Source organism: Lupinus angustifolius, chromosome LG17 (assembly GCF_001865875.1).
Source record: "Lupinus angustifolius cultivar Tanjil chromosome LG17, LupAngTanjil_v1.0, whole genome shotgun sequence".
NCBI classification, from domain to species: domain Eukaryota; kingdom Viridiplantae; phylum Streptophyta; class Magnoliopsida; order Fabales; family Fabaceae; genus Lupinus; species Lupinus angustifolius.
The window spans coordinates 4428344-4442711 of record NC_032025.1 but is presented as its reverse complement, the minus strand read 5'-3'; the positions used below and the strand labels follow the sequence as shown (position 1 = coordinate 4442711).

The following is a 14368-nucleotide window of genomic DNA, read 5'->3' as shown; positions in this document are numbered from 1 at the left end:
AGATATCCTTAAAAATAAGTAATGAACATGTAACATAGCAAATGGTATGTAAATCCCTTTCTATTGGCCTTCTTTATTTCACATTTTCACGTGATCTTCTTGGATCCTGTTTGATGAAAATTCAACCATAAGGATTGCTTAGTCACTGCGTGCATGTTCCTTAAATAACGATCAATTGTCTTCACACACATAGTAAAAAAAAATAGTTATCACAATCCAATATTCCAATCAATTAAATTTGGGTCGAACATACTTGCTACTATGTTTGGAAAAATAATGTGTCTGCCTCTATTGTACGTGTAAGGAAAAGGATGAATATAATGTGCAAGTTGTGCATAATGGACTGAAATACAGCACATAACATGGCCTTCCCTCGCAGTGTCGCACATGGCTCCATGATATATATGGATAACATTTTTTTTATCTTTAGCTAATCATGTATATAATTTTGGAAAACTAGAAATCTAGTTCATGATTCATTTTTAGTCAAACATTTTCAGTTTAAGCCATGAGAATACTTGGACTAATATGTTACAACTTTCCTTTTTATTCCATGATTTAAAAATAATTTTGGTAGATATTCAAGATCCTTAAGTTATTAGAGGTTGGGTTTCTGTTGTAGTCTTAATGATTGAAAGGATCAGTCTAAGGGGAAAAAATTAGTATCTCTTTTATTTTATGCTAGATGATTCTTAATTATTAGTGAAAATGGTTTTATATTAAGCATTTTATTATCAATAAAATTGGTTTAGTTGATAAAGATTCAACTCATAAGGATGTGAGTGAGGTCTATCCAACCTCAATAAATCTCTAGTACTTAGCTCATTTTCAAACCACCCATAACATTTTTGGGTGGACACAAGTATAGTAATATTTGTATCCACAAGTACCTGTGATATACAAATTTACTGATTTTTTATTTTTTTTATTTGTATAATTTAATGGTATACTTGCACACTCTATTAAAGCAATGTTTATTTTCGTTGTCTTTTGTTTGAGCTAACAAGTATCTAACATAACAAATGTACAAACATTAAATTTTTCTATAAAGTTTTTTTCAGTTTTTATAGCATCTAACATGTATCTGTATGTATCGGTGTATATGTGGTACACACTAAAACCTAACAGTGGAGTACCCGTACAAGCGAGTAGAAGTAAAATTTCTTGCATGTAGAATGGATAACATGAAACTACTATTTGTGTTTGTTGTCATCCCTAGTAATGAGATATGATTAGAGAAAAAATATATACACTGAAAGAATGTATGTATTTTATATATTTTTGCTATATCATCTACCATTTAATGTTTAATTATTATTGAATCTTCAAAAAAATAATACAAACAAATAATAAATAATATATTGATTATATATAAACTTTTACACTGAATGATTAAATTGAACCCTCCAGAATATTAGGCCTAGGTAACTAATGTAGCCATTTAGCTCAATTTAAGATTTCAGTGGTAAAAGCCCATATAGGTTTAGCCCGAGCTTAAATGGCCCTCATTCTTTTCTGGGGCTAAGATTTTGAGTGGAGGGCATTCTACATATATTTTATGACCTAAAATTTATACATCATGGGTATAAAAAATTTTACACTATTAACACATCATTTATCATTAATTTATATTACTTAACATATAAATAATAAACAATTTGCTGATAGTATATAAAACCTTTACACTGTCATACTTACATATTAGAAGATATATTAATTTCGGAACATTTTACTAATACATTAATTTGAGGACATTTTGGTGCAAAGGATCAGGACAAGAGGCGAATATATGTAGTGAAATGTGATTAAAGATAAAATAAGGTAAGTTGTGTGTTGGGGCTCACCAGGATTAGAGTTAACCTAATAATGTTGTGGAGGGAACTATATTTTTTGTCCCAAAATTTCTATAGTTTAATGTACTTACTATTTTTCATTAATTAAAAATATAAAAATGAATTAAATGTAAATTAAATTTATATTTTTTAATAAATAGGAATAAAATGATAATACACATCTTAAATAAATAATGTGGTCTCCATATACAAGTGTACTGAACTATTAAAAAACTCTCACAGCAACAACAGAATTTAAATTTACCAGCTTATCAACTATGAAACAATTCTTTTGCACTTGAATTATTCTTAGTTGGCATTTGTATTGAACTAACCCTATTTTATATGATCACTTTAGCATTGGATCAATCATGTGGGGTTCTTTTTCCCTTACTTGATAACACGTATGTTGATAAAATGTCCTCACTCGTCTAAGCAACAGTACAAAGCTTTGGTGGCAACATCTGTTTCAAGCATTTTGAGTTACCCTATCAACTTTGTCTATCAGCTACTTTGTGGCCAAGAAATACTGGTTGCAGATAGGGCTTTCATGGCCTGCTTTTGTTGCCAATATATGAAAGCAACATTTTTATTTTTTAGCCCAACATTTTTATTTATTTTTACTGAACCTTCTTTAAATAATATCACAAATAATTCATTTCATTAGTGTTGATGAATATGCTTCTTATAGGATAATAATGTAATCATTAAAAATAGTTAAATACAGCTGTTTATATGAATTCAATACTTACTAAGGAGTCACATTCTTGTTCAATAACGGAGAGAGAGGTGATATGTAAAACAATACAAATAGTAAATGTATACCATTCTATTTGTAATGATTTTTTTTATCTTTAAAATAAAATGTAAAAAATATTTTTTTCTCTAATAATAAAGACGATAATCCTCTATCATTGAAGGGAATAGCACAACAACAATAGTATATGGTCTTTGATGTTAGACATATTTAAATTGACAACTACATGATCAATAAATGTGGCTCATATATAACATTGGTAATAATTTCTCTACCAAATATGATAAGGTTCCCAATTAGAATCAAAATTAGCTACATCTAAGTGGCTTCTTTAACATGCAATAAATTAAAAGAATTTAACCAAAAAATGTAAATTTACATTATTTTATTCATTCATAAAGAGACCAAAACCTTAAAGACAAACACAACTTAAACGACCAAAACTATAATTGAAGGAACTCAAACACACACACACACACTTTGTGCGTGTCTCTAAGATGGCAATGGCAATGGCACTTCGGAGGCTTTCATCTTCCATGGACAAACCTTTGCGTCCTCTCTTCAATGCTGGTTCTGTTTACAACAAGGTCGTTCTCTCTTCTTTTCAAATCAAATTCCAATTATGCTTCTTAACCTTATCTTATCTATATTATTCATGATTAACCATTTATGTTCATATTTCATCGCTCCTTGACTTGTGACGTTGGATTCGTTTTTTGTTATTGTAGTCTTCTTTGCCTGATGAAGCTGTTTACGATAAAGAGAAACGTGTTTCGGTAAGCTTATTATAGATAGTATATGTCGTTGCTTGTGGATTCTATGTTTGTTATTGTGATGTGAGATTCATTCCCATGCAGTAATTATTTTATGACGTTTTTTATTTGAATGATATTGTGTTTGAAGTGGCCAAAGCAATTGAATGCTCCACTTGAGGCTGTTGATCCTGAGATTGCTGATATAATTGAGCTTGAGAAAGCTAGACAATGGAAGGTATCACTATTACTTTGTTAGTGATATAAGAATGTCATTCTTCACGAGCCATTCCCGGGTTTTAACTTTGAACATCAAATTGTGTATATCATATTTTTTTGGGGTACAAGTATATCATATTTGATATCATGCATATTTATGGATATCTCACATAATAAAAAGGACAACACAATTTACAAGGTTCTCACCTAGTTAGATTTGGGGAGGGTAGATGTACGTAAACTTACCCAATGTAAGCGAAGATGATGTTTCTAGAATTTGAATCCATGACCTCTAAGTCACAAGGCAAACAACCTTACTATTGCATGTTGAGGCTCATCCATGACCTCCATGTCCCTTTTTTAATGTTCAAGAAACAATATTGTTTGCTAATAGCTTATGCTTTTATAAGCCTTAGTCCTTAGCATGGTATCAATATATCATGGGTATAACTGTATAAGAACTTAAGCTTTTGTGAGAGTTGGTCCTTGGTGTGATATTCAGTCTTAGCTTAATTTATTTGCTAGCATCTTTCTCTGCAATATTGGCATGTTGAACTTGAAAAAAAATCTCCTTTTTTTGGGTTTGTGTAAAATATTTGATGCAGTTGTTATGTTGCATGATATGATGCAGTTGTTATGTTGCGTGATATGATGCTTCCTCAGACATGGGGGGAATATTGGGTCCACCATCAGGATTTTTTTTTATTTTAAATTTTGCATTTCAATTTCCATCTTACTTGTTTCCCTTTTGGTGAAGGGACTGGAACTGATACCCTCAGAAAATTTCACTTCTCTTTCTGTAATGCAAGCTGTTGGCTCTGTCATGACTAACAAATACAGTGAAGGATATCCCGGTGCAAGATATTATGGAGGAAATGAGTATGTCAGTCTTACACTTTGTGTGTTTGTTTTAATAATTCATGGATGCCAATATAAATAGTGTGAGCATTTTGTATTTTATTCTTAGAGTACTCGATTGAATCCAATTCAATGATCGTGGATTTTTCTTATTTCAGGTACATTGACATGGCAGAAACACTTTGCCAGAAGCGTGCCCTGGAAGCATTTCGGTTGGATCCTGCTAAATGGGGAGGTAAAAACTAAAAACACAAGGCAGACAAATCAGTAATGATAAAATTCATTTTTATTTTCTTTTTTGCTTTATAGATTTGGAAAAAGCTCCTCTAAAGTGAGCAAGTAAGGATGAATTCACCCTTATTTTGGTCAAGTGCTTAGAAATCTCAACATATTAAATGATCTAGGGGTAGATACACCCTTACTTGCTCACTGTAGAGACAAACTCACTAGCTTTTTCATATAGACTGTACTTATTTTGTTTTCTTGTTGTAAGCATACATGTATGCATATCTCTAGTATTTGGGCTTCAATACTTTTTTAGCCATATTACTTTTTTCATTGAACTCTATATTAGCAATGGATATGCTAAGAGACTAAGAGTAGCATTTCAACTAAGAATCTCAGAGTTAAAGTCTTTGGTTGCTAGTTTTTAACAGTCTCCTATGAGATTCTTTGAGGTTCAATATATATTTGGATAGTAAGTTTGCTCATATGTTATTGTTACCTCTAATTTGCAGTGAATGTGCAGCCTCTGTCTGGTTCTCCTGCAAATTTTCATGTTTATACTGCATTGCTAAAACCACATGATAGAATCATGGCACTTGATCTTCCTCATGGAGGCCATCTTTCTCATGGATACCAGGTAGTAGTAATTTCCATCTTCCATTTCATGTCAAACTGAAATCTATAATAGATATATGGGTTCTTGACCAATTCTGTCAATTTTCTGCGAATTTCTTCAGAGATTAGGTAGCAATAAGCCAATAAATTTGTACTCATTTATAAAAATTGAACTTATTTATGTATTTGTATTTCCATTATTGGGAATGAGAACTATCCAGATGAAATATTAATAGTTACTACCATTTTCACTATGCAGACTGACACCAAAAAGATATCTGCAGTCTCTATATTTTTTGAGACAATGCCATACAGATTGGATGAAAGCACAGGATACATTGACTATGACCAGGTATCTTTGCAGTTTTTTATCATAGTCATGATCCTTTGGCTATATTCATCGTTTCTGGAGTAGTTTTATTTTCAAAAAAATTATAAGAATTTTATTTGCATATTAACTTGAACATACCCATTATAAGTATCCATTGCAGACTGGATCTTAGAATTAAGATATATACATGGTAAGTCCAGTAAAATGCTGCATGCATATAAGTTGAATTCCTCATCATTTACAGGGTTTAACCATACCACAAATATTTATCATTAACCCCTTTTCGAAGTCTGAAGTTCCCAAAATCATGTTCTGATGAATGCTAATCAGAACTTACTTAAGTGATGTTCGTTTTATTTACATGGACAATAATGTCATCGACCTTTCTGATTAAAGGGCCATTAATTTAAACCTTTTTGAGTTCAAACTTCTCAATTTGGCAGCATCGCACACAGAAACATGCATAGCACTTTTGTGTCAGTTCAAGGTTTTTTTTATGATGTGAACAATTTTGAAATGCAGTTGGAGAGATCGGCTACACTCTTCAGGCCAAAATTAATAGTTGCTGGAGCCAGTGCTTATGCCCGTCTGTATGATTATGAACGCATACGTAAGGTAATGTGTACGCAGTACATTAACGGTTTTGGAAATGTTAATAGATTGCCTTCATTAGAATTTTTTATTTTTACTTTTGATGATTTTATGGAACATCTAACGTTGAACTCATGAATCATGTTACAGGTGTGTGATAAACAGAAAGCTGTGTTGTTGGCAGATATGGCACACATTAGTGGATTGGTTGCGGCTGATGTTATCCCGTCACCTTTTGATTATGCTGATGTAGTGACTACCACAACTCACAAGTCACTTCGTGGCCCACGTGGAGCTATGATCTTCTTCAGGAAAGGGGTAAAAGAAATTAACAAACAAGGAAAAGAGGTGCATTCCTGAACAAAGTTCATCTGACATTATTGTATAATGACTTTTATTTGGCCATTTCATGCTTGTTTCTATAAAAAACTTTGTAGCCAAATTCATATTCTTCTTTCTTATTTGAAGGTGTTGTATGACTATGAGGACAAAATCAATCAAGCTGTCTTCCCTGGACTGCAAGGTGGTCCTCACAACCACACCATTACTGGTTTAGCTGTTGCATTGAAGCAGGTATACAAGTAGAGAAGATTATGATTGATAAGTATTTTAATTGTTGTTTCAATTGTGAAAGACAGATGAAAGGCATATATGTCACTGTCTAATTTTCTTTTCTTGATATTGAGGTTTGTATAATGAATTGCAACTGCAACAGACAATTAAATGGAAAATGAGTAAGGTTTTTCGTCTTTTGTGCTTAAGAAGGTTTGTCTGAGGGGCTGATTTGTTTGGACCGTGGCATAGTTTTGACTGAAATCAATTGGATTTTGTTTGAATCATGGGTTACTTTCTTTTATCCAGTGAAGTGTGTAACTTTCAGAAATTCCAAACAGCCTCTCTGCTTGCTGGGGGTAAGGCTACGTACGTCTACCCTTCCCAGACCCACTAGGTGGGAGTCTCGTGCACGATGATCATATCTGACACCAAATTTGCTGGATCCACGGGTCTTCCTAGTTTTTGTGTGTGTGTAAATAGTTGATATTGGGAGAGCGTGTGATGTATGTGATTCATATAGTGATAGTATCTATTGTTTCTTTTTCATATGTGGATTCAGGCTACGACTCCAGAGTATAGAGCATATCAAGAGCAGGTTCTCAGTAATTCCTCAAAATTTGCACAGGTACATTATAAAGGAGAACTGAACTGTATGAACTTATTCATACAGATATTGGATGTTAATATAACATAGGGGTTGGTCTCCTTGGTAGACCAGAGCGATTAACTCGTATTTTAACACTAAAATCTTAATATGTTGCAGGCTCTGACTGAGAAGGGCTATGAGCTAGTTTCTGGTGGAACTGATAATCATCTAGTTTTGGTAAATCTGAAGAACAAGGTAACCAAAAAGTACTTGGTATTTTCATGAAAGCATCTTTGAGTCTTCCATGTTACGAAATGTAACATTCAGTGATAATTGTTTGTGTTATAGTCATAAACCTGAGATGAAGTTACTAGTTACTGTTATGATTTAGTCTGAGAAATTGTGTGCCCTAATAAATGGAACATATTGTCGTATTCATTAAATAAAGCCACAGTTTTTCGTCTAAACATTAATATTAAAGTGCGACCAATTTCCGTTTTCAAAAAATCTTTGTACAGGGTATTGATGGTTCCAGAGTTGAGAAGGTGTTGGAAGCGGTTCATATTGCAGCTAATAAGAACACAGTTCCTGGAGATGTGTCTGCTATGGTTCCTGGTGGCATCAGGATGGGTAAAAGCTCATTCATTGTTTATATCTTTATTCAATTACTTACATATAGAAGGAGCTTTATAGCACAGAGTTTGTTTTTTATTCAATTACTCGATATTGATATTTCTTTGTGGATTTCAGGAACTCCTGCTCTTACTTCCAGGGGATTTGTTGAGGAGGATTTTGTTAAGGTAGCAGAGTTTTTTGATGCATCTGTAAATATAGCTGTGAAGATTAAGGCAGAGAGCAAAGGTTACTGTATCTTCAATATCTGTTCTGAATTTGCGCTTGTTTTTATCTGGACAATGCTGGTACAAATGTTGATAAGTTACTGCTGTGGGGTTTCTAGGTGCTTAAATAAGCTAAAATGTGCTTGCTTTTGAATTTTTTTAAATCAGGTGCAAAACTGAAGGACTTCTTGGCCACAATTCAGTCATCATCTTACTTCCAAGCAGAGATTGGAAAGCTTCGTCACGATGTTGAGGAGTACGCAAAACAATTTCCCACCGTTGGTTTTGAGAAAGCAACCATGAAGTACAACAAATGAGAAAAGAAAAACTTCCATTTGGTAGGCTTGTCAAACATATAATGTCATTTTTCTACCCCCATTTGTTTGTATTATGTTATGTTGATAAGGGATACAAATTAGTTCATCAATAATATCCCTCCTATCAAATCATATGCAATTAAGCTGGTAAGGTTACCTCTTGAGCTGAAAAATGCATATAATCATTGTTTAGGAAATTCTAGAGTATCTGTGTTCCAACATGTTTGTGTCAAAGAAGAAAATGTTCGACAACTGTATGGTTTTGGACTTCAAATCATGTTAAATCATTAAGGTTAGAATCAAATCATACTGCATTCAACCTCAAATTGGAGAAATGCACTTCTATCATAAGCTTCAGCCTTGTAAAATGTAAAATTTATAGACACCAGACTACAAGACTCTCTGGTTTCTTCTAGTTTTTTTCTCGTTAATGTTTTCATTTCAATTTTCCTGTGTTTGTTGATCTTCATTGTAGACAAGAAGTATTTGAACACAAATGTCGTTTGTTTCCACCAAAAGTTTGTGTGCATCATTAAATTTCATTTGCTTGTTCACTCAAAACTTAAATTTATATATCCAACATATATTAAAAAACAAAATGATACCATTTATTATTAACCTTGGGGAGAACTTCTGAAGTGGTATTTAAACGTGACATTTCCAATAAAGAAAAGCGTGCATTTAATACTCTAACTCTTACAGATCAAATTTTCACAATTAAACTACACAAAATTGTATTCTGATACCGTATTTAGTTTGCTATGTGACAGGTAACACTTTGATCTTATTGGCAAGCGCAAGCAATTCAAGGCGATCAGTTTTCCTGAATCTTGAAGGAGGAGGACATCATATATTATATAAAAAATTACCTAGGAGCCTTTTATCTCTGTATGAATCTAGAAAAAACTTGATCATCAGGTATTTTCTTGAGATGTATAGATACATGTGCAATAAAGGCTTGAAATAACCGAATATCTAAAAACATTCTGGTTTGTCTTTGCTTCAATGGGTGTGAATATGTGATTCCTATAAAACATTATTACAGTTAGAATTTCTGATGTTCTCCCATAAATCGAACCAGCCTCTTTCACTGCATAAAATCCAGCTGGGTGCTTATATGACTCTTTTGCTGCATATTATGTTCCTTTTTTGTATTCTTTTAAGATTAGGGGGCAGTTATGGCAATTTAAACCAACCTCGCTATCTGCTCGATCCAACATATATCGCAGTATTGCTTGACTAACTATTGCGTTACTAACCGGGTGGTTGATAATGTGGAGATGCATATAGATCGATTGATTTCTGTTGCAGAGAACATCTGTGGGATTTACTGAATTTTCTTGGCAGATAAAAAAGACATCAATGTTATTTGGTTATAAAGAACTCATGGTTTAATTAATCTTTGAAACCAGTCACTTTCTTATCCTTAGTCTTTCACTTCAAAACACTTGAGTTCTTCAGTTAGTCTTTCACTTCAAAACATCAGCATGGTATTATTTATAGTTTTGTTATAGTTGACACCCTTACTAAAAAAATGACAAATACCTCTGCCACCTTCATCACATCCATCAATGATGATGCACTTGCCTATGCTAATGAAATGGACTATTACTCCCCTCGCAACACTCGAAACACGCCGATGCGCATTGGTGCTGGTTTGGCAGACTTGTAAAATCCAGTTGGGTGCTGATATAAATGATTGTGTCATATGATGTTTCTATCTTCATTCTTTTAAGATCAGTAGCCATTTATAACAATTCCAATGACTATCAGCCCCATGCAACATATTGCATTAATACTTGACTGGTTGAAAATGCAGAGATGCATGTAGATCCATAGATTTTGGTTGTAAGTAGAAATCCGTTGGATGTACTGAAAGATTTTGGCAGATAAACTAAACATCAATAGTCACGTGGTTTTAAAAATTCATGATTTACTTGAATGAATCTTTGAAACCAGTAACATCCTTTATTTTTGTTGTCCTTGATAAAATTCATGATTTACATGACTAGTGTTTACTCGTATAAACCTTTATTCTACTTTAGAGACAAGTTGGAAAACCAGACAACAGAATTATGTGTATTATTTTCTATCATTAATCATTAGAATGCCTAACTAAATATTATTTATTTAAGAGAAAACATATACATCGATAATGTAAGAGTTTTATGTATTATAGTTCACCATCCACAATTCATTTTTTAATTATTATTGGCTCTTAAAAAAACAAATGAATAATATACGTATTGATTGTATAAAAATCTTTAATATTACACGGTTTAAATCACTAGGGCTAGACAATGAAACACACCGCATAATAAAACTGGTACTTCAGAGTATGAAAGATCTCGCCAAAGGCAAGAAAGTCTTAATAGAGTCTCCAATTCCTGAACAGAAAATGAAATGTAATATTGTTGATAATTAAGAATATTCATTCAGTAGATTAAAAGTAGATAAATTAAACACGTGAACTATTAAAAATAATAATAATAAAGAAACTAAATCAGATAATAAAACAAATAACAAGCGAAATGAGATAAAATATAACCAACTTATTAATAGATTTCCAAACAAAGTGGCAGAGGCTTGTGCTTTTTAGGTACATTGTTCATTTTTATTTTACTTTTGTAAATAAGTCTATATATGTAATTATGTATATCCATGACTCAGACCAAAGATTTAAGACTTTTCATGAATCTAACAAAAAAACATTCGCCTTTGCATATGAGAATGTAACATGGATGAATGATTAAATAGGAATAGTGAATGTATATAATTTTTTTTCTTCTCTCACCTTGTCCAACTTCACTACTTTCCTTAGCTTCCTCTTCTTCTCTCTCATCAATGGCATCTTCCGCGTCACTCCAAGACGACGTCGCATCCAACCCTCTTCTTCAGGATTTCGAATTCCCTCCTTTTGACGTCGTCCAACCAAACCATGTGCGACCCGGCATTCGCGCACTCCTCAAGAACCTGGTATCATTTGTTTCAAATTTGAATTTTTTTCGTTGTTTTATTCGATTTTGGGTAATGGGTTTTGTTTCATTTGATGGGGTTTCCTTGTAGGAGAGTGATTTGGAGGAATTGGAACGAAACCTTGAACCATCATGGCCCAAGTTAGTGGAACCGTTGGAAAAGATCATGGACCGGTTATCTGTGGTTTGGGGTATTGTCAACCATCTCAAATCTGTTAAGGATAGTTCTGAGCTTAGGTCTGCTATTGAAGATACTCAGGTATTGTTTTTGTTTTGTTTTTGTGTTTTTTAATATTTTTTGATTTTGGGTCAAGTCTTGTGTGCTTCTTTTGTGTTTGATAGTGTTACTGTTTCTAATAGTTCTTACATGTTGTTTGCAGCCAGAAAAAGTGAAGTTTCAGCTTAGACTAGGGCAAAGCAAGCCTATTTATAATGCGTTCAAAGCCATTCGAGAGTCTCCCGAATGGGAGACGCTGAGTGAAGCTCGCAAACGTATAGTTGAAAGTAAGCTACTCAAATGTTATGCTGTTACTGTATTGTGAATTTATCTCTTTGCTAAGTTACTCCCAAATGTATTGGCATGGTATTTTATATGATATGTTGCTTGAATTGTTTCTAGATTAACATTTAATAAAATGGAGAACTGTGATGAGGACGCTCTTGTAACTTCTCCCGTAACAAAATTTCATTGGGAAATTAAATTTTCAAGGTTTGTTAAGCTGTGATGTGAATCCAATCACTTTTCTAAATCAACAAAAAAACAGTATCAAGTGTAAGGGAGAAAGAGTGTGTTCTACTTTTTTGTGTTTGTCATGTAATATGGAAATATCTGTGTGACTGTCTTCCATGTTGGATAAATTCTTTTCTGTTGAACCCATGCTAAATTAAAAAATGTTGTACCATTTCAACTTGATCATAAATGAATTTTTTGTCTAGGGCTTGCCATTTTAGATTTTATATTAATCTAGTGACAATTGCATTTGTGCCTTTGCAGGTCAGATAAAGGAGGCGATTCTTAATGGTGTTTCTCTTGAAGATGATAAAAGGGAACATTTTAACAGAATTGAACAGGTGTGTTCGGATAACAACTAAAAACAGCACATACTATAGTTATTAAGTACTAAACTTTGGCTTTATATTGTTTCTGTTTTATGGAAGCAACCAAGTCTGTACCCTTTCCTCCGGGATGGAAAAATGAGATTTTGGGGTTTGAAAATGTACATATTTTGAAATGTAAAATGTGAATGTATACAGCTAGCAAAATAAGCAGGATAAGTAACATGAATTATTGACTGTTGAAAATTTTCAAAAGCAAAAAGGAGCCATTTACAATCGTTTGAAGTCCCAATTTTATTAACAATGCATGTCAGTAAGGGGTTTTGCATTATTCCTAACTCCCAATTGCACCAAATATAGTAAGTAAAAAATTGATTGAATGATGCTACACTTAGGCTCAGATTCTAGAAGTGGAGTGATTGGATTTACACTGTAACAAAATTTCAAGCAATGATGCTGTTTTTTTGTTGATTTTTGTTTTGTTTGATTTTTTATCACGTGCCATGCACAGGAGCTGGAAAAGTTATCACAAAAATTTGATGAGAATGTTCTTGATGCTACAAAGAGATTTGAAAAGCTAATCACAGATAAGAAAGAGATTGAAGGATTGCCTGCTACTGCTCTTGGGTTGGCTGCACAAAATGCAGTGTCTAGGGTAAGTCATGTCAACATATAATTCTTATGACTAGATTTCCAAGTGTTAATTACTTGGTGATGCTTTCAGGGGCATGAAAATGCCACTGCTGAAAATGGGCCATGGGTAATTACCTTGGATGCTCCAAGTTATATTGCTGTTATGCAACATGCTCGCAACCGCTCTTTACGTGAGGAAGTCTACCGATCATATATATCACTTGCATCTAGTGGAGATTTGGATAATACAGAAATAATTGAACAAATTTTAAAACTTAGGTTGGAAAAGGCCAAGCTTCTCAACTACGATAACTATGCTGAGGTTTAATTTTTTTCACTATTGAGATTTTAGAATACAATTCTATTGTAGGTTGCTAACGTATGACCCATCAGGTTAGCTTGGCCACAAAAATGGCAACGGTTGATAAAGCAGAGGAACTTCTAGAGAAGCTTCGAAGAGCTTCCTGGGATGCTGCAGTGCAAGGTATTGTATAAGATGTTTCTGATTGAGAGTGTGCATTAGGTTTTAAATTGTATCTGTATTTTACTAGCATAAGAAGTTATAAAAAGGGGGCGGCCCAACATGAGGCTCGTACCTAGTGGGGTCTGTGGAAGATAGATGTACACAGTGTTACCCTCACAAGTTGAGAGTGTTTCCAGGATTTGAACCAATGACTTCCAGGTCACAAGGCTAGCAACCTTACCATTAAGACGAAGCTCACCCACTTATAGTAAGTTATGAACAGAAAAAATGTGTCATGTGTATAGACTTCTTGGAGTTAGGTCTAAGCTGTTATTGAATATTCCAGAATAGAAAAACCAAGATGTCTTTTTTCGCATGATTCCAATTTGAACACCTAATAGTTTTGAGTGACTGTCTATTTTAATTTGGTTCTTGTTATATATATATATGAATCCACTTCAGTCATGCATTAACTTACTGTTTCATCTTTCTTTTCTTGTAGATATAGAAGATCTTAAGAAATTCTCCAAAAGTCAGGGTGCATCGGAAGGTGATAATTTGACACATTGGGACATCAACTTTTGGAGTGAGAGACTTCGTGAGTCAAAATACGATATAAATGAGGTCATTTTTTCTCCCTCCTAGGCTCCTACCCACTTTGAAGAAACACTTTAAGAAAGTTTGAGTTTTGTCATTTACCTGCTAGATAAGATGATAACCACATCTGGAATGATTAGAAGGTTAATTTTCATTTGCACAGTCAC

At 33.4% G+C, this 14368-nt stretch overlaps 2 protein-coding genes across 7 annotated transcripts in view; both read left to right on the top strand.

Moving 5' to 3' along the window:
• On the top strand, positions 3018–9530 carry LOC109331105 (serine hydroxymethyltransferase, mitochondrial-like). 5 transcript variants are annotated; one of them, XM_019565400.1, is made up of 16 exons: positions 3018–3176; positions 3318–3365; positions 3493–3579; positions 4318–4473; positions 4542–4653; positions 5156–5280; positions 5518–5610; positions 6112–6204; positions 6331–6528; positions 6649–6753; positions 7295–7360; positions 7499–7576; positions 7840–7972; positions 8033–8182; positions 8329–8498; positions 9248–9530. In XM_019565400.1, the coding sequence occupies exons 1-15, from the start codon at positions 3087–3089 to the stop codon at positions 8475–8477; spliced, it is 1683 nt and encodes a 560-aa protein (XP_019420945.1). In that variant the 5' UTR covers positions 3018–3086; the 3' UTR covers positions 8478–8498; positions 9248–9530. The 5 variants fall into 5 exon arrangements, with proteins under 5 accessions (XP_019420945.1, XP_019420946.1, XP_019420948.1 ...); XM_019565401.1 differs by having other exon boundaries at positions 9233–9530; XM_019565403.1 differs by having other exon boundaries at positions 3020–3176; positions 4318–4439; positions 4577–4653.
• LOC109331104 (probable cytosolic oligopeptidase A) overlaps positions 11225–14368 on the top strand; it is a 7919-nt gene continuing 4775 nt past the window's right edge. For both annotated transcript variants that reach the window (XR_002105744.1, XM_019565399.1), the window contains exons 1-8: positions 11225–11453; positions 11544–11711; positions 11833–11956; positions 12447–12523; positions 13020–13163; positions 13233–13463; positions 13535–13625; positions 14107–14228. Coding sequence is in view for 1 of the 2 variants with exons in the window: in XM_019565399.1 (XP_019420944.1) it covers positions 11244–11453; positions 11544–11711; positions 11833–11956; positions 12447–12523; positions 13020–13163; positions 13233–13463; positions 13535–13625; positions 14107–14228 (1167 nt within the window). In the remaining variant the exon portion in view is untranslated. The remainder of the gene's footprint in view (positions 11454–11543; positions 11712–11832; positions 11957–12446; positions 12524–13019; positions 13164–13232; positions 13464–13534; positions 13626–14106; positions 14229–14368) is intronic.